General features: G+C 40.9%; 1 protein-coding gene across 4 annotated transcripts in view; it reads left to right on the top strand.

The window, feature by feature from the left end:
- Nucleotides 1–26,627, top strand: part of cntn3a.1 (contactin 3a, tandem duplicate 1) — a 106,639-nt gene that overhangs the window by 25,142 nt on the left and 54,870 nt on the right. For 3 of the 4 annotated variants that reach the window (XM_077214090.1, XM_077214092.1, XM_077214089.1), the window contains exons 3-4: nucleotides 13,130–13,262; nucleotides 16,553–16,728. In XM_077214090.1, coding sequence (XP_077070205.1) covers nucleotides 13,130–13,262; nucleotides 16,553–16,728 — 309 coding nt within the window. The remainder of the gene's footprint in view (nucleotides 1–13,129; nucleotides 13,263–16,552; nucleotides 16,729–26,627) is intronic. The other variant, XM_077214091.1, reaches the window with a different exon arrangement.

Below are 26,627 nucleotides of genomic sequence, written 5' to 3'. Positions count from 1 at the left end.
ACGTACATCACAGTGAAGCTGACGAAGGGGAACATATATTAGTGGTACTATTATTAATAAATTGCATATATAAGCCACACACATAACATCTAGCCCCGAAAACATACACTTACAGTATGCAGATTTAGATTTAGATTCTGCCAGTGGTGTTCATATTTTTAAAATAACAATTAAATGTTCATTAATAACAGCAAATAACTGATACTGTTAAAACAGATCTTACAGCATTGTGAAATGGTCATGATATTCATCCACTCCAACCAAATACGAATTACATTAACAGCAAACCCACTCGAAATGATTATTGGATACGTTTGTGATTTAATCACCAGCACTCAATACGCTCTAGAAAGTAAAATATTTTACACGTGTCTCTAGATGTGGAAAAAAAGCATGCTAATGCCCACTAACTGCATTCATTTGCTTTGTCTCTTCGAAAGTTGACTAAAAAACCTATACAAAATTACACCAGTTAAACAGTTTGGTTTAATTTCTATCTTTTGAGCATATGGCACCAGGTCATTTTGACTGCAGGAGAACACAATGGACACACAGATGAAATTGTGGTTGATTAAATGTGCTTTGATTGAGGAGTAGAAACACAAAACACATAGAGCACAATCAGAGAAAAGCACTTACATATAGTCCTGATTCAGTCAGTTGTGTTTCTCACCAGTTGAAGCCAAACGGAATTAGATGCTTTCTTCATTTTGGAAAGATTTTTCCCTTGTATTAATTTTTATCATAAGCAGATAGCCTGTGTTAAATAGAGTAAGGAAGATACTGGTGAGAATGAAGGGAAATGGGATTGGGAAATATTTAGACTCGACTCGACTGAATGTTGAGTTGAACCTATTAATAAATGGGTGCCACAGCTCAACATGTGCAAATGAGTATTAGTACACAAAATAAGTACACAATATAGCATTATTTTAAAACAAGCACTTATTTCAGAAATCAATCATATACATTAGAAGAATATATTTCAATGTGAACTGTAATATTTTCAGACTCTTGATTGTATGTAAATGTAATTAAATGAAAAAGTATTATTATTTAAATTTTAAATTTAAGAACACTTAAGTAATTACGTATGTAATTGTATGTCATTGAATAATTATTTTTTATCTTTTATTCTTGAATATGGTTAAAATGTTGAATGTATTAACCAGTATTTTTGGTAAACTAAAATATACTTCAATGTAATTTTTATTAAATGTCATGTTTTTAAATATATTTGTTATTACACATTTGTAATGATGAAGGTGCAGTTTTGCACATTCAAAATATATGAACTTTCAGGCCACGTCCACACGAAGCCGGTGCGTTCCCTATCCGATTATATATTTTTCCTCGTTCAAAAAAAAACTCCGTAAACACGGCGTCGTCTCAAGAAATATCTGCGTCCACACTAAACCACTGAAACCGACTGAAAACGGTGTAGTATATATGCCAGACCAGTATGGGGCGCTGTAATTGTGCCACAGAGATACACTATACACGGACAAGAAGACTTTGAGCATGCGCCGACACGTGATGTGATGACATCATCGTTTCACAAAATATACGGATTGGCTGTACACACGAAACCGCAAGGGTGTCGTTTTCAGATTTATCCACTTTGGGACCCGGTTTCAAAAAATAGCGGTTTCACTCTCCCAAAACGCCGGATCCGTGTGGACGAAACGCCAATACGATAAAAAATGTATACGTATACAGCGAAACGCGTCTTCGTGTGGACGGGCCCTAAATGTAATACTGAATAACACACAATGATTTAAACACTCTAAATTTAATCCCAAATTGACATTATTACAATGTGACCCTTAAAAATTTACTTAAGTGTGTTAAGAAACATAGTCATTAAAATGTATACTCTATTTAAGTACACCTTTGTGGTGGCCTTTATTTCATTAATATTATATTTTCTGCAAGTAATTATTTTTATAAATATATACTTTTAAGCTTTGAAGTACACTACAAGTGCACATTTAATACAATTAATCACACTTCTTTTCCACAAGGCTAGACACATTTTAAAACAATTACGAAGACTATTTATCATTAAATTATATTTTATCATTATTGACATATAATTGATACATATATAAATGCTTATTTGTCTTTTAGTAACAAGATTGAGAAAGAAATGTCAATTTAAAAAAAAAAGTGTTTGCGTAGCTTACTGCAAGCTCATTACAATTAACTGAGTTAGCCTAAATATGCCACACTTAATTCCTTAAAATGACGGTTCTCTACACTCTACTCTTTACTAGCTTCAGGGCTCTTTGTGTGTGCGTGTGTATCTGTTTGTGTGGGCGTGTGCAGGTGTGTATTTTAACTTACCAAGATTGGCTTTTTCATTAGATGAATAAAACCCTTGAATCAGAATCAAACGGATTGAAGGGCACACAAACGTCTAAACTCTCTCTCTCTCTCTCTCTTTCTCTCTCTCTCTCTCTCTCTCTCTCTCTCTCTCTCTCTCTCTCTCTCTCTCTCTCTCTCTCTCTCTCTCTCTCTCTCTCCCTCCCTCCCTCCCTCTCTCGCCCCTATCTGTGGCTGGATATTCATGCTGAGGTAAGCTGGCCGAATTCATCGGCTTGTCAGATGGTATTGAATTTGAGATTAGTTTTTATTTGGGCCTCCAAATTGCTCCTTGGCCAACCCCAGCCCCCATAACCCACGCCCCCCACCCCCACCACCCACACCCCCACCACCCTCCGGAGGGCAGCACTGCCATATAAATTCTTCCCTCCGGTAAAAAAAAAAAAAGAGAGAGAGAGAAAGAGAGAGAGAGACCTGCTTTCTCCAACTTCCTCAATAATGACCTCCATTTCCACCAAGGTGGGCTTTGTGTTGTAAACCTCTTGTTAGTATTCTGTGCTGAACAGAGATAGATAATTTCTCAGCGACAGTGTGTCTCTTTGGACAGCTGTGATCTGTTGACAGAAATCCCAGCACCAGTAAAGCCCTCAGTCGAATCCTCACAACGTAACGTAAAACCCGCAGGCGACGACATGGTTTCAAATTACTCTCCATCAATATTTTAATAACATCTTGTAATTTTTGCAGCATCACCAAAGCTTGTAATTACATGGTGTTTCTGAAATAGACAGTTCCGTCCTCTTGTCCTCTGGCAAATGCGAAACTTAATTGCAGCATTAATTCCTTGTATGATAGAAATTTGATCTCTGTTGCATTTCTCAGGTTTGCATCAGCTCCAAGCTCAACCTGAAGTTTTGAAATCTCTCTCGCCCTTGTCTTTATTTACGTATGTCTTATGTCTTTTGGTACCAGATTTAGGTATCATATCTCATTTAGCGGTTCCATGCATGGAAAATTGCTCATGCTGATTTTGAACAGCTTGATCAGATATAGACAGATGCTTTAGTGCAGTGTCAATACTGACTCCCCCAATTTACGTGTTCCAGAGCCTTGATTATGAGACCAGTCTTTGTTTAGCATGGATGAGTCACTGGATAATAAATGTGTGTTTTAGCCTTTGATAACATCTCAGCAGATTGACTTTGTTGTCCATGTGCATCATAAGATTGCATAAGTGGAAGACATTATATCTACTAATCCCATGGGTGTGATTTTAGTTTAAAAAATAGAGGGGGCAGTAGGAGGTTTTGACGTCACAAAATGGCACATGCATGGAGCATGAAAATGAAGTTATGCAAAAATTATTTAAAATTGATCTGTGGTTGCTGGTTTGCTGGCCCCGATGTCTGGGAATCGAGAGTGCTGGTGGGTCAGCTACACCAGCTCAGTTTAGCTTGAGAACAGCATGGATTTGCTGTAAGATCATCACTATATCAGCTCAATCCATTTATAACATTTTTGGTTTTTGTTTTGAATTGGTGGCTAAATTGAATGATTTAATTTGTATGTTGATTTAAGACAAGTTGTAGGTTGTCCTAACATTAAGAGGATATTTACAATGATTTTTAAAAACGTTCTTTACAATTCTTCTTACATTTTGTCTAGAACAATCTTAAGAAAAAAGTTAAGAACATTCTTTAGACATTATTATTTAATTATTTTAGGGCTGTCAAGCATTTACAATTTTTAATCTAATTAATTACACGATGTGGCGATTAATCTAATTAACTGCAAATTAATCGCACATCAAATTTAGCTGAGAAATAACCCCCAAAAGATCATTTAAAGTCATGATTGTGTTAAATGAGAAAAGCAAAAAGACATTACAATAAAAGTAGCTTAGAAAAAAAACAAACATTTTATTTGATTCAACATAGTATTTACTACACAAACTTTTAGGTTTCAACGGTCATGAGGGTGAGTAAATGATGACACAATTTTCGTTTTTGGATGAACTCTACCTTTAATGTTTTTTTAATAATATGGAAAAAAAAACCATGAATGAAATTATACTCTAAATAAGAAACTAAAACTGCCAGTAGGTAGCGGTAAATGTCTAAATGATTAAGTCATTGGGCCCTAACATACACCTGGTGCAATGCAGCGCCAGGCGCGACGCAAGTCTTCTACTGCTAGTTTCAGCCCAACGCAGTTATCATTTTCACATCTTGTGCCAAGTTGTTTAAATAGCAAATGCATTTTGCACCCATTTGTGCGCCCATGGTGTAGTGGTCTGAAAATGAGGTGTGTTCAGGTGCACTGTTGGCGTAATGCTATTTTGAGGCAACTGAAATAGGGATTTTTGTGTTATTTAAAGAGCGTAAGTAATGTGCGCCTATAGATGGGTCCACAACGCGCATGCACTTTGTCCCGTAGATGTTCTGCTCGCGTGCTTTAACCACACACATGAGCAGTTCCGTTTCCTTGCTAGAGAAACTTTCAGTTTTTCCGCTTGCAAATTCCGCCTTGTAAATAGCGAATCCGCCATGGCGCGAGCGCAACTGGCTTTTAAAGGGAATGGGAGATGAGACACTGATTGGTTTATTGCACATTATGCCCAAAACACACCCATTACTCATTAAGATTATAGTGACAACCCTTTTAGACCATGCGCCGTCCTTGCCGACCTAGCAAAGGTGGATTCGGACACGCGCTAAGTTCACTTGCGCCATTCGCTTTAGACTATGCACTTAGATCATTAAAATAGGGCCCATTGAGTCCTTCATTAATTCATTAGATTTTTTCAAGTGGCTGATTCGCAAAAAAATGAAGTAAATATGAATGGGCCATTAAATCATTAGTTCCCTATCAGGGAACTCAAGCTGCGTGACAACGCTTTGTGACAACGCTTTGGGAACGCCCCTGCGTGAGTGCGTCATGAAGCACGTATGAAATCAGTCCAATGGCGAGACGGAACGTCATAGGTGGGTGACGTCATCGACCAGGAAACTATATAAGCACCCCAAAACACAAGCGCGTCAGCTTCTGAGTCTTCAGCAAGCGCTCTGTGTGTGAATATATCAGTCTGTGTCTCAAAGTGTTTTTGTCTGTCCTTAGAAATTGCTAGGCAGGAGTTTTTCACATATAAAAAAACTATAAAGAGACGATATATATATATATATATATATATATATATATATATATATAATATGGCGAGCGAACAGCAGTTCAGAAAGTGTGTTCATCCCTGCCCACGTTATATCACGGGTGGGGACACTCACGATCTGTGTGTTATTTGTATGGGAGTGCAGCATGCCCAGTCAGCTCTCGAGGGAGCTGGTTGCGAGCATTGCGAGCGTATGTCAATGAAAACGCTCCGCTCCCGCCAAGCCCTCTTCGAGGAGAGTGGTTCGGTGCGCGCTCCCCACGGTTCGGGTCCCGCTGCTGCTGCAAAAAGTAAACTAGATGAAAGATTTCTGCCATCTCGTGCTGCACCTCCACGCCGGTGTCTCCATTCTTTCCTGACCTCCACACCGAGGTGTCGAGGTCATGGAAAAGACCAGTGTCATCCAGAATATTTAGCCAGCAAACATCTGTTTATTCAAATATTTCTGGGGCTAAGATTTATGGTTATGGGGCCATGCCTAAGGCTGAAGAAACGCTAGCGAGCCATCTACGGCATCGTCATTTAAGACACCGGCATTGCCCACAAAGCCATTAAGAAATACCTCGGCTTTGGTGGGCAAAGCTTACTCGGCGGCAGGTCAAGCGGCAGCATGCTTACATACTATGTCGATATTACAAGCATATCAAGCAGACCTTTTAAAAGATATGAGTGAGGGGGATGAAATTAGTGCTGACGTAATTCGAGAATTACGTCAGGCAGCAGATCTTTCTCTCCGTGCCACCAAGGAGACGGCCAAATCAGTGGGCCATTCTATGGCAGCCATGGTGGCAACGGAGAGAAACTTATGGTTGAATTTATCCAACATGGAAACAGGAAACAGGAAAAGGAAAAATCTTTTCTCCTGGACGCCCCGCTTTCAACTGCTGGCCTCTTCGGTGACTCAGTGAATTCGGTCATCGAGAGGTTTCAGGAAGAGAAAAAGCAGGCAGCGGCGCTCCAGAAATTTCTCCCCCTCCGTGTTCATGTCTCCGTCGAGTAGCTCCTCACACCGGGCGCAGGTGTTCGCTGCAGTACACAGCGCCCGTTCTCTCTCGGTGCCCTCAAGGGCCCGTTCTGCCAACCCCGCCTGCGTGCCGGGGCGTAGACGGTCCCAGCGAGCGCTTTAGGAGCGGTTTAGAGTGGTCAGACCAGTTGTTCCCTGCCGGTGCGCCGTTACAGGGCACTGTGTCTGCCACTCAAAATATTCCAGAGGCCAGTCTCGAGAGACTAGTACCGTTAGTAGAATTTTTGGCAGAGTGGAAAAGCCTTCCAAATGGATCTCATTGGGTCCTGCAGACTATCGAGAATGGGTACTCGATTCAGTTCAGATCACGCCCGCCTCGCTTCAGAGGGGTTCTGCCCACAGTGGGGGGCCCCGAGCAGGCTCTGGTTATGGAACAGGAGGTGAAAACTCTCATGCTGAAGGAGGCTATAGAACGAGTTCTTCCTCCCAGCAGAGAGTTGGGTTATTACAGCCGATATTTCATCGTTCCAAAGAAGGATGGGGGGTTGCGTCCAATTTTAGATCAGCGCCTGTTAAATCGCTCAGTAGGGAAGCTCAAATTCAAAATGCTTACTCTCAAGCAGATCGTGTCACAGATCAGGTCCGAGGACTGGTTTGTCACGATAGATCTAAAGGATGCGTACTTCCACATTTCCATCCTTCCACAACACAGGAAGTTCCTGAGGTTCGCTTTCGGGGGCGAAGCGTACCAGTATCGGGTTCTTCCGTTCGGCCTAGCACTGTCTCCCCGAACTTTCACGAAATGTATGAATGCAGCTCTGGCTCCGCTGCGACTCCAGGGCATCCGCATTTTAAACTATATCGACAATTGGTTGATTCTGGCTCAATCGGAGCAACAGGCGATTCGGCATCGAGATGTCGTTCTCGTCCATATCAAAAAGTTGGGGTTGAGGCTCAACGCCAAGAAGAGTGTGCTTTCTCCAGTACAGAGGACCACTTTTCTGGGCGTGGTTTGGGATTCGACGACGATGCAGGCACGTCTGTCTCCTGCTCGTATAGCTTCGATTCTCTTAGCCGTCAAACAGGCAAAGCTAGGCCAGTCACTCACTGTAAAAGAATATCAGAGGATTCTGGGTCTGATGGCAGCAGCGTCCAACGTTATACCTTGCGGCCTGCTGTACATGAGACCACTGCAGTGGTGGCTCAGGACCAAGGGGTTCTCCCCGAGGGGAAACCCGCTCCGCAAAATCAGGGTCACGCGACGGTGTCTCCGTGCTCTGGCTATGTGGAAAGAACCTTGGTTCCTGTCCCTAGGTCCTGTGTTGGGGGCTCCGTGTCGTCGTGTTACACTAACGACGGACGCCTCTCTCACAGGTTGGGGGGCGATCATGAGTGGTCGCTCGGCCCAGGGTCTGTGGCAGGAACATCATCTTCATTGGCACACAAATTGTATAGAAATGATGGCGGTGTTTCAGGCTCTGAAACACTTCCTCCCAGACCTGAGAGGTCACCATGTTCTTGTCCGGTCAGACAACACATCGGTGGTCTCTTATATAAACCATCAAGGGGGTCTGCGTTCGCGCCCGTTATACAAGCTGGCTCACCAGAACCTTCTATGGTCCCACTGGAAGCTTCTTTCACTGAGGGCGATTTATATCCCGGGGTATTTGAATCAGGGGGCAGACATCCTGTCGAGGCAGGGGCTGAGGCCCGGGGAGTGGAGACTCCACCCCGAGGTGGTGGAGCTCCTATGGAAACATTTCGGTCGTGCCGAGGTAGACCTATTTGCATCCAGGGAAACATCACACTGCCAACTGTGGTTTTCCCTAAGTCCTCCAACCCTGGGGTTGGACGCGATGGTACAGGAGTGGCCGAGGTCACACCTGTATGCATTTCCCCCGATTGCTCTCCTCCCAGGAGTTCTGGAGAGGGTTCGCCGGGACGGAGTCAGTCTACTGTTGGTAGCCCTGTACTGGCCAGCCCGAGTTTGGTTTGCAGACCTAATTTCTCTCCTCGACGGCTCTCCTCTGGAGATTCCGATGAGGAGAGACCTTCTCTCTCAGGCGAGCGGTTCGATACTTCACCCCCGCCCAGATCTATGGAGGTTGTGGGCTTGGCCTCTGAGGGGGCCCAGCTCATAGAATCTGCTCTCTCGACTGAGGTCGTGGAGACCATCCTCCACTCCAGAGCTCAGGCCACTATGAAATTATATGCCTTGAGGTGGAAAATGTTCACCTCTTGGTGTGGAGAACACCAGCTGGACCCAGTTAACTGCCCGGTGGGTGCAGTGCTGGAATTCCTTTAGGAGCGTTTCTCCACAGGGTTATCCCACTCCACACTGAAGGTGTATGTGGCGGCCTTATCTGCTTACCACGTCCCTTTGAGTGGTGCTTCTCTCAGGAGACACCCACTTGTAACCCGTTTCCTTCGTGGCATTCTGAGGCTGAGGCCAGCAGTTCGCACAAGGGTGCCGACCTGGGACCTGGCGGTTGTTCTCGAAGGTCTCTCTCTAGCACCGTTCGAGCCCATTGAAGAAGTTTCAGAGAAATTCCTCACTCTTAAAACTATCTTTCTTCTGGCTATATCTTCATTAAAAAGAATAGGAGAAATCCAAGCTCTGTCGGTCTCTCCCTCGTGCTTGGAATTTGCACCAGGCATGGTGAAGGCTTTCCTCCTCCCTAGGCCGGGATACGTTCCCAAGGTACCAACCAATGTGGTCAGGCCTATTGCACTGCAGGCTTTCTGTCCTCCTCCATTTCTGACGTCGGACCAAGAGAAACTAAATCTGCTTTGCCCTGTTAGGGCTCTAGATGCGTACGTCCACAGAGCTGCCTTGTGGAGAAAGAGTGAACAGCTATTCGTTTGCTTTGGACCCCCTAAGAAGGGCTGTCCAGTATCTAAGCAGAGGTTGAGCAAGTGGGTGGTCGAGGCCATCTCACTTGCCTATGAGTCTGCCGGTCAGGTTTCTCCTTTGGCTGTCCGGGCTCATTCAACCAGGAGTATGGCTGCCTCTAAGGCTATCCTGTCAGGAGTATCAATCCAGGATGTCTGTGATGCGGCAGGCTGGTCCTCACCGCACACATTCGTGAAGTTTTATCATCTCGACTTCAGCTCCACTCCAGGGGCGCAGGTGCTTTCGTCCGAATGTGCGCTCTGACTTCACACGACGGACACTTGCTCGTATGGCGACGTTGGTATTAGCGTTCCCAAAGCGTTGTCACGCAGCTCGAGTTCCCTGATAGGGAACGTCTCTGGTTACGTATGTAACCCTAGTTCCCTGAGGGGAATGAGACGCTGCGTGTCTATGCCATACTCCCAGCATGCCCGTGAGCACTTGCTTCAGTCTTATCAGAAGCTGACGCGCTTGTGTTTTGGGGTGCTTATATAGTTTCCTGGTCGATGTTACATACGTAACCAGAGACGTTCACCCGATTGATTCGTTGAAAACGCGGATTCATTCAGAAACGAAACCGCTGTGTGTTGCTCGGAGAGGCACAACAGTCCTGCTCTGGCTTTGTAGGTAAAATTTTCTGTGGCAAAATTGTGCAAAAGCTGACAATATTGTATCTAAAATATAACACAATAACTTCTTATTTATTGAACTGTTGCATAAAATTAGTATCTCATTTGGACTATTCGGGACAAAAACATGGAGTGATTTTGGGCTCGTTACTCGTGTGATATTGCTTAAAAATATCATGATATAAAAATGAGACAAAAACTCATAAAGGGGCATTTTTGCCCTGATATCATGAATGAATTTTAGGGTAATTCTAACTGCATTTCATAGGCTACATCACGCAGTGAATTGTTGCACTGCTTCATGTTCATCACCAATCAACTGTATGAAGGTCTGGGGTGGGGTTGGTGCATTAAATAATGTTATGTTTTCCCCCATAACTGATTCATTAAATTAATGTGTTAAATTGACAGCCATAATTATATCATTTTCTTAATAACAAGAAATGTCCCCCTGTAGTCAATAATTGTATCCCTTAAAACTCATCTTTGATCAACAAAATGACATATTTTAAACATTTTTTTCTTGAAAACAAATTTCTTCATGTCTTAAAAAAGCTTGAATGTAACTCTACACCCTTGCTGTCATGATTCTGCCATCATGTCTTTTGATTTCTCTGGTCTGGTGGCAGAGTCATGACAGACCCATGTTTTGTGTACAAGCACATGGCCTTTTGCTTGGGCCATGTGCTTGTGTTGTCTCGTCACGTAACCCCGCCCCCTTGTTATCCTCATCTTGTCATTATTGTCTAGTCAGTTTCACCTGTCCTTGTCATTAGTGTTCCCTTTATAATCCCCTTGTGTTTGCTGTCCTGTGTCGGTTCATTGTTTGACTTTGTCATACGTTGTGTGAGTCATTGCTAACTTACCTGTGAGTACCTTTTGAGAGTTTTGTCTAGTGTATTACTGATCCTGTTTCTGTTATTAGTTTATAGTCTAGTTTGTCAAGTGTTAGTCTAGTTTAGTCTTCCCCCGTCAGAGTTGTCCTTGTTTTACCCCTCGTGGGTTTTGTTTTCCCTGTTTTCTGTCTACAATAAACGTTCTGTGATTGGATACTGTCTGCGCCTGGGTTCATCCGTCAGCACATAACACTTGCCTCATTTAGTATTCGCGGTTCTATAAATATGCAAATTAGCCCCACCTCCACTCACTCACACCAGCTCAGAGATCCACTCGTTGACGGTCACTCGTTGACGGTCACTCGTTGACGGTCACACGTTGACGTGATTGGTTAAAAGGTAGTTTGTGACGTCAGAGACCCCAACGATTTCAAACCGCGTTTTTAGACTGTCCTTAGATCACTGCGGTTTGAAATACTCAGAAATGGTGTTGACTGACTGAATTTGCACATGGTTTGACTTAAAGCATATTAAAAAACATTACATAGACATAAACACCATTAAAAACTTGATTTTCACAACAGGGGGACTTTAAGAAGAATTTTAAACTTAAGAATGTTTCATGAAGTATATGTAGTAAGTGCTTCAGATGTTTTGTTTAGCTGCACAGTTATTTGTAAAAGCATTAACAAGCTTCACATTTTGTGCAATGGGAAGAGGACGGGCTGTTGGAAATATGACTCAACTAAACAGTGGAAAGCACTGTGGTAGCTAATGGGAAATCGGAGTAAATATTATGTTTGTGAAGTATCACTTTATCATTTGTTTTCACTCACGTCTTTTCATCTTCTCATGTTTCCGGTTGCATTTAAGAGTTAAAGCCCTTGTTGACAGTGAGATTGAAATTAGCCTTGGTGCAGTGTATTCCCCATTCAATAGATTTCAAACACCTCCACTGAGAGCTCTTCTGTGCTCTATTATCACCCAGAATCACAATAAACTCCATCTCTCCTGCATTAGTTAGATGCTAATTGAACACTAGGTAGACCAATTTAGCATTTCAGCATGGAAAAAAACTGTTAGTTCTGAATTTTCAGATGCATTAATTCAGTTTGCACCCCTCTGGAACTTGATGTCTGCACAAGGTAAATAAACAAACCGGTGTGTGCTTAACATGAAGTGATTTCTCAAGAGGATGGTTTCCTTTGAACTTAGTCCCCTAACTGTAGGTTTAGAAAGTAGTTGGTGAGCTGTGAACGCATGTCTGTTGCCTCAGACTCTATCGAAGAAAGATTTTCAGAAGATGTTACAGTACACTGGAACACATAAAGGTCATAAATTAACTTTTCCATTAAGGGGAAAAATTTGCACTTGATTGCCAAAGACATTTTTTAACCTTTATTTAGGCTTTTTTTTATAATTACATTATTACATGTATCTGTTGTATTTCAGTTCAAACACTTACATTTAACCAATTGCTTCAATCTATAGGAATGTTACGCCAATATGAAGCAAGACACAACGAATAGTTTCAGTGCAGATGTCATTTAAATACTCAAATTCAGGTTATCACATTTTTTTGGACAAACCATGGAAACGTTTTGTGGAGTTTTGGACACAATGCAGGAGGATTTGACTCTATATTGTGTTAATCGGCATAAAATGAGGTTTAGATTATGCAAATTGCATTCACTCTCGCATAAAAACTCTCCGTCCTGCTCATTGTTGGGTGGATGTCTCATCTTGCTGAAGGCCATTTGTGCTTAATAAGACAGGATAAGTGGCTTGCGCTAACCATCAACATGTAATTACGGAGAATAATAAACCACACAATTTCCAGACTTTTAAGTGTTTACACGATACACACAATTAAGCTACTTTCCTGCAAGTTACCGTTTTTGGTATGAGGAAATCGCATTAGAAAGCTTAGTGGCTCACCATGTGTTTCTTGAAAATGTAATAAGCTCTTGTTTTTTTTCTGTGACTATGAATTTTAAACATAGGTGGTGGATAAGCAGTACAGGATGTGTTTAAGCTCAAAGTTATGTATTTTAACATTGTTTTGCTCTTTTGGGGGTTTGCGATATTATCATTTTAAAGGTGTAGGGTTGCTAACGTCCTGCCAACAATAATCTCAAGTGTTTTTAAGATGTCTTTGATTTCGCCAAATTTATGCTGCCGAATTGAATGACAGCTAGGCTTTCGTCCAATGAACAGATGGATACCTTTCAGAACAGCTGTGCTCTAAAAAGCATGCTAAGCTAAACTTAGCATTGACTAGACGTGTGACTGTGATCTTTTACTCCTCACCTTTAGAAGGCAGCGGTCCTCTGAGGCCAGTATTCACCAAACAGCCGGGAAGTATTGTATTCCCTCTCCATCTTAATGAGCCCAGCCGGGAGGTCACCTTCAGCTGTGAAGCCCAGGGACATCCGTCCCCGTCCTACAGGTGAGATCCCAGCATGCTGATGAATTTTGGTATAAAAAAGCAAAGACAAGCTTTATTTGATCATTTTTGTCAGTGGCAAAGACACGTAATACTTGATTAACCTATTCAGTCTATGCTTGCATTCGAGTGTAGGGACCTTTGAAGTTTTCCTGAGCGCTTGAGCACATGTTGGATATTTCTTACATGAAGGGAACTCTTTTTCAAGCTGCCAAGGACACATTATTTTATCAAAGAGTGGAGCTCTCCATTCCTGCTATTACAGAGAACGTCTCGGGTCTCTGAGTAGGGAACGGAGACGTTACGTCGTGATGACGAATGGCGTTTCGCTTAAAAAGCCTATCAACTTCGAGAATATAAAACGAGCCATGGGTACAATGAAGTAGGGGCTGTAAAAGCCGGACCTCATTTCGGCTGGAGGGACAATCTGAGTGCCATCTCTGAGCAGCCTGTCTCAAGAGCGCTGCTTGGCCTGGCGTTTAGCAGGGCTCGGTTGCCTTCCTGCGACCACCTCCACGGCGCGACCCGGGTGAAGGCTGCTGCTGGGGCTAAGCGGGAGGGGCGGGAGGGCTGGGTGGAGGCAGCAGCGGGCCATCGGGCAGAATGTGTTTAATGGCCTCAGTCTACTTCTGGGTGGTTGAGAACTGTTGGCCAAAGTCCTCAACCACACCACCGAAGAGGCCAGCCTGGGATATGGGAGCGTCCAGCAAACGGATTCGCTCAGCGTCTCGCATATCGGCCTGTATTTATTTGAACTCTAATTAGATTTAATTTATCTTTGAAAAGCTATTTTCTTCTCTTCCATGGATGCTTTCTTTCTTTGACACCCTCTTGTTCTTGTGCTTGACTCCTGATCTCTTTTTCTTTGTTTTCAAATTAATTTAATCTTGTTTTAAATGTATGTATCAAACATTATTTTGGATGTTAAACAAGGGGTCAGAGTCAATTACTTAATTTAATTTAATCTCAAAGACACAGTTGCTATAGGTTTCTCTAGTCAGGCAGCTTATATTGTGTTTCAAACAAAGAAAACAGAAGTCTGCACGCTGAAATTGCAGCTCCAAAAATGACCAAACCAGTGTCAACCAGTCAGGACCTCATCAGGCACAAACTAAAGTAACCTTCCAAATACAAAGTAACCTTTGTATTCAATTTTTTTTTGTTATTGTTGAAAGAAATTAATTTTATTTAGCAAGGACTGATTAAGTTGATCAAATGTATAATGTATTTTTACAACCTTTTTCATCCTGAAGAAATATGCCATAATAAAAAAAGAATTGAAAATAAATATTAAGCAGGATTGTTTCAATGAAAGAAATGTTTCTTGAGCATCAAATCAGCATATTAGAATGCTTTCTGAAGAATCACGTGACACTGAAGACTGGAGTAATGATGCTGAAAATTCAGGAATAATGTACATTTTAAAATAATGTGTATATATATGAAATCGCTAGCATATTCAAATTCAGTTATTTTCAAAAAAAACATTTCAAAGGAAATCCACCACGTTAAGGCCCTGACATCTGTCTACAATGAGTGTAAAAATAATAATTAAAGTGTTCAAATGCTAGACACTTTGAAACAGTCTGTCCTTGGATTTTTCTACTTCTGTTCAGCTTATATATTATAAATTTGAATATTTTTTCAGCACTCAGATGAAGCTGAAAAGAGTGGAATGTTTTCTAACTGCACTATTTGTGCATTCACCCTCCTCAGTAGGCTGGAAAACATTCTCAATGTATTCAGAATATAATATGTCTAGAGCATATAGTCCCTGAAAGAATTCCGTTTAGCTGAACCAATTTATTTCTTTATTTCTTTCTCTTAAAGTGCATCATTGAATTTGAGTGACAGGCAGAGCAAACAGTGAGCTGTTCATGCAAATATATCTCCCATGTATTAACTTGTGCAGCACGGTACAGATTTCTATCAGTATGGAAAGGTCGTAGATGTGACCTTTAGAGTGTGTGTGGGGGGGGGGGGGGGGGTGACCTCATGGTTTCTTCAGTTTGTTGTGTGTTGTATTGATTTCCATTGTGCATAAACTCAGACAGGTAATTGACATGGATCATGTCTTTGTCCACATTACATCCAGATGGCCACTATAGTGCCCTTCTCTGTTTTCTCCTGTTTGTCAATTGAAATGGCTGTTATTTGCTGTGGTATACACACTGCAGACTCATTTGTTTTCATTTGTATGTTACTTTGACAGAGAGGTCTGTTTTCTTTCAGTGATTACGATTTACTAATGAGGAAATTCAGTGATTACATTACTTGACTGTATTGAATAATTGTGTGATGACGTAAATATGAGGCTTGTGTTGCAGTGGATCTGAACTCATGTGCGTCTCTTGGGTTTTGTGGTTTCTGATGTCTTAGGTGTGACTGGACTGGGCCATGGATCTGTTGTAAAATCATGTCTTTCTACTTAACAGCCTTTGCTGTTGTTTTTGTTTTTGTCACTTTGTGTCCGTGAATGCTGAGCACTTCTTTTTCTTTCTTTTTTTTTTTTTTAAGATAGATCAAAATTAATTTAATTTTCTTTTTCCTTTTTTGTTTGTGTTTGATTCATGTTGATAATGAAAATATATTAATAAATGCTAAAATTATGAAAGGATTATTTAAAGTTTTTAAAGTTCCTTTAAATATTCAAAGGATTCAAACTATGCGTTTTAATATTGAGGTTTCAAAACTTGCAAACATCTTGAATAAACTTAAAATAACATATGACTAAAAAATAAAACGGCTCATACATCTAGTTTGACTTAAAAGGTCAGTGTTATTTTTATTAAAATTTTGGATTAGCTTTTTTGTTCTTATTTTCAATCTTCAATTTAGTTTTAGTTTAAGTTTTAGTAATTATGTTATGTGATTTTGTCATTTTTATTAGTTTTTTTGTTTTTCTGTTGACCCTTTATTTTATTTTAATTTCAGTTTTAGTAATTTTAGCACTTCTTAAATGTATTTTATTTCAGTAGTCCTCAAGAAAATAGTCCTGGTTTTCATTTAATATTTTAGTTTATTTCAGCTTTATTTCAATTAACAATAATTTTATTAGTTTTAGCTAACAATAACAACACTGCTTGAGCTGGACAGTCAATATTACCTTTCACTCGGCATTTTTAAAAGGTTCAGGTTCTATTTGGTTTTCTGTTTGTGTAAAGTACCATATATATAAAGAATATCAAACAAATATATCTCACTATGTTTTACTTAGAATGAGGAAGATATTTTCAAGTAGCTACTCCAAACTCTCCATTTACTCTCTGCTAACTTCCCCCTGTGTTTTATAGGTGGAAAATGAACGACAGCTTCATTTCCCCTCAACCTGGCTCTCGATACAGCATCTCAGGAGGAAACCTTCGAATCAGCCAGCTCAATAAGGAAGAGGATGCTGGTATTTACCAATGTCTGGCCTCCAACTCTTTCGGGACCATTCTCAGCAGAGAAGCTAGTCTTCACATTGCTTGTGAGTCACTGTTTATGTCATTTCTCTTCCTAAAAAACTGAAAACTCCATCAATGATGCTTGGTTAGTCTTTTCCACATCATTTGAGGTGGTTTTGGTGGATTTGCGAACTGTAGACACATTTTACCTTAAAGCAGGTAAAATCTGGGCTCTGAATGTAGTCGGAATTAATATAGCGAGCAGCACTACGGAGAGCAGATGATCCATATCGTATAAAAATGGCTTGTTAATGATGACTTAAATTAACCATGAACTGAGGGTTTGCATTTCTGGAATTACAAAGCACTTTCTCTGTAGCTTATGGTTAAAATGTTCCTTGATCTTCTGAGATAAAGTAACCATTTATGAATGCTAAACATATTGTTCCAACTTTCTAAACAGTTTCTAAACATTTTGTGAACTGATCATTCAAACCACATTCAGAGGTAGTAAAAAAATGTATGTAACCGCATTGGAGTTAGTATAAACGTTAATCCACCCTGAAGCATTCTAGGCAAAGCAAAAAGACAACCTACTCGATTGTTGCTCTATAGCAAGGGTTTATGCACTAAAACAAAAGACTTTGTGGAACTTCTCCGATTTACCCGACATCAACATGCAGTGACATACTGTAGATCATATGAAGCATGCACTTGCAAAGTACAATATACAGTGTGTAAGATCTTGACTAAAATAATGAGCATTCTGATCACAACGTCACGTTTGCATTGAGAATGAATTGTTAAAGCATGTATGGAACCAGTAGTCTGTCACAGAAGAGACTGTACATCTGAGACATATCTGACACCTGCAAGATGATGCCGAACACGGCGAGTGTGTGTTAGAATTTAGGAATGGTGAGAGAACATTGTGCTTGGTACGTTTTTCGTCTTTATACCAAACTTGGGTCTTGAGTCGATAACGTTTAAATCCTGTCTGGCTAGCACACTTCATGTTAGGTCATTAGGCGGAGTGTAGGCGGTCTTTTGTGGCTGTTCGACCACATGAGCGTTTACATTACGAAAGCAATCCAGTCGAATGCGTTTTTGACTACCTCAGGATGTGGTTGAAAGTGGACAAGCTCAAAATATTTCAGACCCAGTTTTCACCTGTCATCATCCACTTGTGATCCGATCAACCAAGAACTCATCTTAATACCAGGTGTGAACAATGGTATTTTGAACAGGCTTTTGAACAGTTCAGTTCAAGGTAAAACTCTAAATAAGAAATTATTATTTGACAAGATTCATTAGCAGTAAGCATAGTTAGAGTTTGTTTTATTGTACTGGAATTTCAAGCATTTAGTCATTATGATCCACATCATAGGCTGATGAGATCTTGAGGAGAATTGATGTTTCATCGCCCTCGTTTACCTGTTTTCTCTGTGTGATGTCAGTTGGATCCCTGGTGGCAAGGTGAACTTGGTGCTTCTCTCCTTTTGATGGCTACAACTGGCTCATCTATAGCAATGATCCCCTGTGATGGATGTGAGACTGAGTTCAGGAACATGTTCCCTGCTGTCAAACCCAGTGTGATCTTTAAAATGGCTCTAGCTTCTCTTATATTATATGCGGAGTGAAGGTGGAACGCATGCAGGTCCTCAAGCTTTATGTGTTATCAATGTTTTCTCTCAATTGCCTGGACCCCTAACCTGCTGTGTCTTCCAAATTGATCGCTCTCTTATTGTCCAGTTCCTGTAAAGCATCAGGGGAGGGTGATCTGAGACCTTCCTCTGCGTTTCACTCTTAGTATAACATAATGGTGTAAATGTGAGAGATTGAGTTTCTGAGTTATATTGAAGAAAAAAAAACAGTTAAGCACATCTGAGCACCATACAAATATCCTGATAAATGTATGGTAAATAATCAGCAGCTGTTGTTGTCAGAATTGCACCAAAAATTTTGGTGACAATGTTTCAGGTTTTAAAGGATGGCACATTGCAGTCTTAAAAACAGTTTGCATAAATGTTTTTGAGTTATGACAACTTCTATTGAAACATTAATATACATTAAAGTTATATACATTAATATAATCTTCCCACAGGCCATTTCCCTCCTGAACAGTTAACACTCCTCCCAAGGCATATGCCTGTAAGTGCAATACTCCCACTGTTTAGTGCAATATCCTACAACTCAGGTGATACTTATATGTAGATTTATTTATTTATAATATTCAAAACACTGTAAATAGGTTCATAATCTGTAAATCTGACAATGTCTATTCTGACTAAACCCAACTGTGATAGTTTTATTCTCATATATTTATATTTTTATTTTTTATTCTTATAATTTGTAGTATTATGTTTCATGTTGTATTTGTATTTGTATATGTCCACTGGAAGCCTCAGTACCAAAACAAATTCCTTGTGTGTGCAAGCACACTTGGCAATAAAGCTCTTTCTGATTCTGATTCTGATTCTGATTAAACCATCAAACTACATTGATTTAAAGGGACTTCATTTGTAGCATGAACACACATTTTTAAAGTTTATTACTGAAATAAGTTGCTCCAACTACTTGAGTTGTACTCCTGGAACCAGTTAATCTTATCTATTTGAGTTAAATACACTGCTATTATAGCACATAAATGTCACAGTTTCTGGTTGTTCCCTGGGTTAAACACTAGAGGTCCTCAGTTTTCACGGTGTCTATGCATTCTCACTACAATTCCCATGATACTGTCTGTCACTGATTGCTCATTGCCTTACAGCTTTTTCTCGTCACCCTGTTAGCACTTGTGTATATATACCCTGTCTGTTTCAGTGTTTGTCACGGAGTCCTTGTATAATGTCCCCACACTTCCATTGTTATTTCAATCCTGTTTCTAGTGTTTATCTTTTATGTTTTTGGAATGCCTTTTTGGATTTAGACCTTTGCCTGGACTGGTTGTGAGTACGGATTACCCTTTATTAAAACACTGCTTTTGGATCTCTAATTCCCTGTGTGTGCGTGTCGTGATAGAAGGACTCCATCATGCAGAGATCCAGCGGTATGGGGTTTCCAAAGTCTCCAGCCACTGAGAGGGGGAAGAAACAGCAGAGGGGGAATTTTCAACCTAAAGAGATTCCTCCTCGTATGAACATCTTCGAGTGTTTTGCACTGTGGGCCCGATTGACTGAGGAAGCTGATTTGAAGAAAGCTTCCACACCCCCTTCAGATCATCCCAGAGAGTCGTTCGAGGGAAGCCGGCTGGCAAAATTTTCTGGGACCCGCGGAGGTCATAGGAGAGGAGGTACTAGAGGGGAGTCCAGGTATCACTCTCCTCCTCGATCCTTCATGGAACCTGAGGTGGTGAGGTCCAGCCCAGACTTCTATCCGCCGCCGCCGATCCCATCCAGTCCAGAGCCTGCCTGTCGCTATCAGAGGCGGCAGAGGAGGAGGAGAGGGAGAGCTTCCGGCACTCTTGACATCCCCGAACAGCCCGCTGTCTCCTTGGAGGTCGTCCCCGAACAGCCCGCTGTCTCCCTGGAGGTCGTCCCCAAAAACAGCCCGCTGTCTCCCTGGAGGTCATCCCCGAACAGCCCACTGTCACCCTGGAGGTCGTCCCCTAACAGCCCGCTGTCTCCCTGGAGGTCGTCCCCGAACAGCCCGCTGTCTCCCTGGAGGTCGTCCCCGAACAGCCAGCTGTCTCCCTGGAGGTCGTCCCCGAACAGCCCGCTGTCTCCCTGGAGATCATCCCAGAACAGCCCGCTATCTCCCTGGAGGTCGTTCCCGAACAGCCCGCTGTCTTTCCGGAGGTCGTTCCCGAACAGCCAGCTGTCTTCCCGGAGGTTGTCCCAGAACTCCCCATCATCAGTCCTGCCTTGGCCAGGAGGCTGTGTTCGTTTTTTATGTAGGGGCAGTTCTGCAGGCATGGAGGAAGCAGATGAGTTCTGCTGATCCTTGGACTGTTCACGTCACCTCTGCCGATTCGGAGACGATTCACGTCACGCCTGTTGACCCAGAGACGTTTCATGTCACGTCTGCCGATTCGGAGACGGTTAAAGTCACGTCTGCAGATCCAGAGACTGTTCACGTCAAGCTGGTTGACCCAGAGACGGTTCCCGTCACGTCTGTTGACCCAGAGACTGTTCAGTCCATGTCTGCCGATTCAGAGATTGTGGTCACGTCTGTCGATCCAGAGAATGCTCAGGTCACGTTTGTGGATCTTGAGACTGTTCATGTTTCTGAGTCAGTTTCAGGATCTTCAGACAAAAGGGATGCTGCCGAGCCGGAGTCTGTTCCTCAGCTAGTGTCTGTTTCCGTACCTAAGCCGGCGTCTACTCCGGTGTCTGTTCCTGTTCCAGACTGGGTGTGTTCCCGTGCCTGAGTCAGTGTCTGTTCCCGTGCCTGAGTCAGTGTCTTGTTTTCTGTCGTGGAGCGTCTGCTAGCCACTCCATAGAGGGGGGGTTATGTCACAGTTTCTGGTTGTTCCCTGGGTTAAAAACTATAGGTCCTCGGTTTTCACGGTGTTTATGCATTCTCACTACAATTCCCATGATCCTGTCTGTCACTGATTGTTCATTGCCTTACAGCTGTTTCTCATCACCTTGTTAGCACTTGTGTATATATACCCTGTCTGTTTCATTGTTTGTCACGGAGTCCTTGTATAATGTCCCCACACTTCCGTTGTTATTTCAAGCCTGTTTCTAGTGTTTATCTTTTATGTTTTTGGATTGCCTTTTTGGATTTTGACCTTTGCCTGGACAGGTTGTGAGTACGGATTACCCTTTAATAAAACACTGCTTTTGGATCTCTAATTCCCTGTGTGTGCGTGTCGTGACAATAAATGTAACTTGTTTAACATGTGAACAAGTAAGATATTATGTGTCACTGGCATTAGCTCACTCCTTTCTTTTAGAGTCAATGTGTTTACCTTCATCTACAGTACACTTCAGCACAATGGTAACCACAAAATCTTCAACATTACAGAAACTCTTTTAAATGTCAAACATAAGAGCATTAAACACTAATAGGTATTTTCCTTCACTAAAAACAAATAAAATAACACTTAAATTCAACATTTATTCTCCTTATTCAGTCCTATGAAAAGCATGCAGGTAACTGGAAATCAACTGCCCAATTTATCGAGACAATTTCATTAAGTTACTACAAATTAATTTTTTACAAAAATAAATGAACACAGAAATTTGAGTTTAAATTACACACAATATTAAGTTAATGTAATTATCATCAGTTTTACATTAACAGCACTCAACAATAATACTTTTTTAAACTTAAAATGTCCATGCCCTGGATTACTTTTAAGAGCCCCTGCCCCTGCCCATTTAATCGCTAATAGTAAAGTGCCATTTCGGTGTTATTGCAGTGCCCCCCCGAAACACGATTTCAACCGAGGGGGACCGCTGGGGCCTATGCACACCACTGAATGGCAATGTACAATAAAGTTAGTGCACAAAATTCTAGAGCCTGAAGTAACTGAAGTTACTTCAATTTCATCCACAATAGTAGTGAATCTAATTTTGTGTACAGCAGAAAACGCCTTTCATGAACAAAATGCACCCAGCATGTCACAAAAGGATTTAATCCATGAAACGCTCAGTATTTGAATGAGATATAGTATGTATTTTGTTAAAAAAAAAGAACAAACAAATTCGGTACACAATACACATTCGGTTTATAATTCCATCATTCCACAAAATTGGTCAGGTTACACTTATGGGGCTTTTACACTGCATGGTACGGTACGGTTTGGTTCGGTACGGCACGCTTTGGCACTTATCCACTGCATGGTACGGTACGGCTTGGCTCAGTAGGGCTCACTTGTGGCGCTTTTGCACTGAATGGTACAATACGGTACGGCTCGCTTCGGCTCGCTTTAAATGGTACCACCTCTGTTTAGGTTCCAAGCATACCGTACCGATACTAAAATGTGATGTGGAAGCACTGTAGATCACTGATTGGTCAGACAGACAGAATCGTCACTATCAGCGTCATTGTATTTGCGAGACATCAAACCTGCTAGATTTAAATAGCCAGTAACAGCCACCGCTGTAGCACCTGTTTTAAAACTACTTGTTTGACTTGCTTGAAGAAAAAAAACTTCCAAAAAAGAAATGGCTGAATTGTGGTCAGTGGACGAGAATCGCAGACGTTCCTCTTGTTGGTTGGAGCGGATAAACTATAACGATCAGTCATAATCCCACCCACTTTGAAGTGGTACTAACTGCAGTGGAAAAGCAACCGAGCTAAAGTGAACTGAGCCGTGCCGCGCCGAGCCGAGTCGTACCACGCAGTGGAAAAGTGAAGCGAGCCGAACCGTGCCGCGCGGAGCCGAACCGTACTGAGCCGTATCATGCAGTGGAAAAGCGCCATTATTAGTAGTGGTAGTAGTAGCAGATACTTTGCCAGACTTTACAGTTTGGGCTGTTGCCAAAGGTTAAATTAGGCCAGAACTGCATTGTACCACCTTCAAAAAGGAAAAAAGAAAGACAATACTGGGCAAGTGGGAAGTATGTGTGCAGGGCATTGAGGGTTCTCAATCGCCTCCCACCATCGATTTAGCCATGGTATCTCCTCCCTGTCCATCATCAGTTCCACCTCCAAAGACACCCCTCCACAGCTGGATTATAAATGTGTTCCTGTTGTCCTGCTCTGGGGTGCGTTTCCCAAAGCTATATGATCGCAAGTTCTGTCATTACCAAAAGAGTTCAATGGAAACTGCAATCATATTTGGCCAACGATGCTTTTGGGCAAAGCACCCCGTTTAGTTCCGGTTTCCTTAGTTACTGATTATCTCCTCGTTTGTTTCTGTGGTTTCTTATAATTTTCAACTGTCAGTTATTATGTTCGTCTTGTTTACTCCCTGTTATATTCATCCCCTTTCGGATTCTCGTATGTGTTTAGCGGTTTGCGATTTCTCCTACGTTTCCCTGTGTGTTCCTGAGTGTATGGAGTTTAAATAAATACTATTCTGAGTTCCTATTCCATCTCGTCATGCGTGCTGCAGACCAGACAGTGTGTGTCTATATATATATTTATAACACTATATACACAAATTTCAAAATATGTGTAAAATTGTGAGGTATATTTTTTACTTTGCCTATGCTCCAAATATCCATGCTAGCCATACTAGCCATTAATGCTAGCTTCCGGTTTCCTTAGTTACTGATTATCTCCTCGTTTGTTTCTGTGGTTTCTTATAATTTTCAACTGTCAGTTATTATGTTCGTCTTGTTTACTCCCTGTTATATTCATCCCCTTTCGGATTCTCGTATGTGTTTAGCGGTTTGCGATTTCTCCTACGTTTCCCTGTGTGTTCCTGAGTGTATGGAGTTTAAATAAATACTATTCTGAGTTCCTATTCCATCTCGTCATGCGTGCTGCAGACCAGACAGTGTGTGTCTATATATATATTTATAACACTATATACACAAATTTCAAAATATGTGTAAAATTGTGAGGTATATTTTTTACTTTGCCTATGCTCCAAATATCCATGCTAGCCATACTAGCCATTAATGCTAGCTTGATTTAACTAATCAAGCTAGTTATTTTAAGCACTCTGTCACTTGGTGCAGCATAGCCATTTATTCTTTCTTCACTTAATCATGTTGATCTCTTGAGCTTTTCTGCTTCATTTGGTTTGACATCTGTATCTAATCTGTATCTATGGTCGCTAGCAAGCTGTAAAATGCTTCACAAGTCGATGATTCCCTAGTGAATGTGCTTAATAATATGAGGCACATATGTGTGTATCTGCATATTTTATTATGGTAGTAAGTTCTCAAATGATTCATATATATATATATATATATATATATATATATATATATAATTCATAATGATTCTCTCACAACCTGAGAATGGTTTGAGGTAAAACTCAATGCAGAAGAGGTGGACCATTTTTAAATCATTTTGAGTTTAAGGTGGAAAGGCAAGGCTATTGCGGTTGAGCCAGAATGATTGTTTCTACATTAGCTTATAACTGCTCTGAATGTTAAAGGTAGATGTTTACTTGAAGAATATAACTTTTTGGACTGATGATTTTAACAGTGTTAAATCAATAAAGCTACACTGCATTTCCACAGCTACCCTAGAGAATATCTCCTGGGTGGTCCACTATAGTTCATGGACTCAGCCCTATATATTTTTGGTGTCTGGAGACAGCAGAGGACAATATGTGAAGGACTAAAGCTTCTTCTTGATGCAGATATAAATTCTGGTTGTTTCAAAATATTGTTTGCAAGCCTAACCTTCAATATGGCTCCAAGAACAAAGCTAAATTTAATTTGGAAATGGTGTCAATTTGTGTGATATTTTGCCATCATACACTCAGAAATTGCTGGTATTTCTTCTCATAGTATTAAATCCGAGCCTTGTTGAAAGTACATCACCTTTCAGTTCAGTTAAATGTTTCACCTGGATTCTTAAAGACAACTCTGAGTCATTGCAGTTAAATGTTTTTGAGTTCATGTTAAATCTTATTCTCTGTGAAACTAAGTCTATTTACAGTAAAGATCTGGATTTTTTGAACAAGAGTAGTCACTAAGAGTAGTAATCAAAAGAAATACTTCGGCTGCTGCTTATTCATTCTGCCCTAGGCAGTGCTGGTTTAATCTGCAGATTATGGCTCTTAAAAAATAATGTATTATGAATGTATAAACCAAAAAATGGCATCCAGTGGCCAAAAACTGTTACCAAATTTACTTATTTTATTGCAGTTTAAGTAGAATTTGTTTTACTTTGAAGTTACAACTTCTCATCTCATATACACATTTTTTAGATGATTTAAAAAAAAGTGACTTTCCTGTCTCAATAACTGCAACAGAAATACCCCATCAGCGGCATTGGCATGTGAACCATTGATTTTAATTATTTCCAGAAGCATGCAAAGATAATTTTTAGATTTTATTACACTTAAATGTGTTTTTTTAATTTATGCTTATTTGTTGTACATTTAAAAAAATTGAAGTGTTGAGGGAATATAATGGTACATTTAACCTTGTTGTTTTCTCAAATTCATTATTAACGCATTATTATAGAGATGCTAGAAAAAGCACTTTCCTTCACCCTTTCTTTTTACAGGTCACAAATTCATTACTTTCAATACAATACTGTATTCAATCTCTGCAGCTTCACAAGGGCTTACGGTGTTTACTTTGCCGAAAGCAATGAATAGAACACAACATATAGTTGATAACCGAGAAGCCAATTAGAGGCAGTGGAGTGTGTCTTTCTCTTGATGAATGCTTAATATGTACAGTATTCGAAGGAGTGGAATGAGTATAGCAGAGAGCTGTCGGTTTATTTATTCTGGGCTCATAGAAATGTCTTGTAAGGACTCTGTAATGAGATATGTGAACTGAAAATTTTGTTGACTGAACATTCTGGAAGAAAACTTTTCTCAATGTGGGTAGTTCAGTGGAACTTGCGTTTGAAGCACAAAAAAGTTGCCTCTCTTAACAGAGACATGCTTTAAGCCTGATCAAACCCCTACTTTGCGGATGGTGTCGAAATAGTTTGTGTCGCAGAGGCGTGGGGGGGGGTTGTTGTGTTTTGAGTGGATGTGTTCATAAATATTCCGTTTGAATTTGCCGTTCTCTAGACACAACACACTCACTGAATTCAGTGCAGGTGATGCAAACACAACCTCCATCAACTTCAATTCTCTGTTTGTTCCATTCACAGAAAAAAAAAGCTTAAGATATTCACAAATGAAAGTACGCAGTTTTTTATTTTATTTGTTGGTTTATTTTTCTTTCTTTTTTTATCCTCGTTGGTTTTAAAAGCAATCAAGGAGAAAAGTATTGTTGCAGTTTAATAATTTATACAAAAATGGCAACCAATGAAAAATTCTCTTATCATTTGCACTCATTCTAAACCTATACGATGCTCTTTATTCTGTTCAACACAAAAGGATCATTTAGGCACAATGTTCACGCTGCTCTTTATCAAACAATGAAAGTGAATGATGTTGACC

The sequence above is a fragment of the Siphateles boraxobius genome, unplaced genomic scaffold, assembly GCF_051911475.1.
Source record: "Siphateles boraxobius isolate OS27281-9 unplaced genomic scaffold, OSU_SipBor_1 68, whole genome shotgun sequence".
Lineage (NCBI taxonomy): Eukaryota > Metazoa > Chordata > Actinopteri > Cypriniformes > Leuciscidae > Siphateles > Siphateles boraxobius.
Note: the sequence above shows the minus strand (reverse complement) of the source record. Positions and strands in the feature narration are given on the sequence as shown.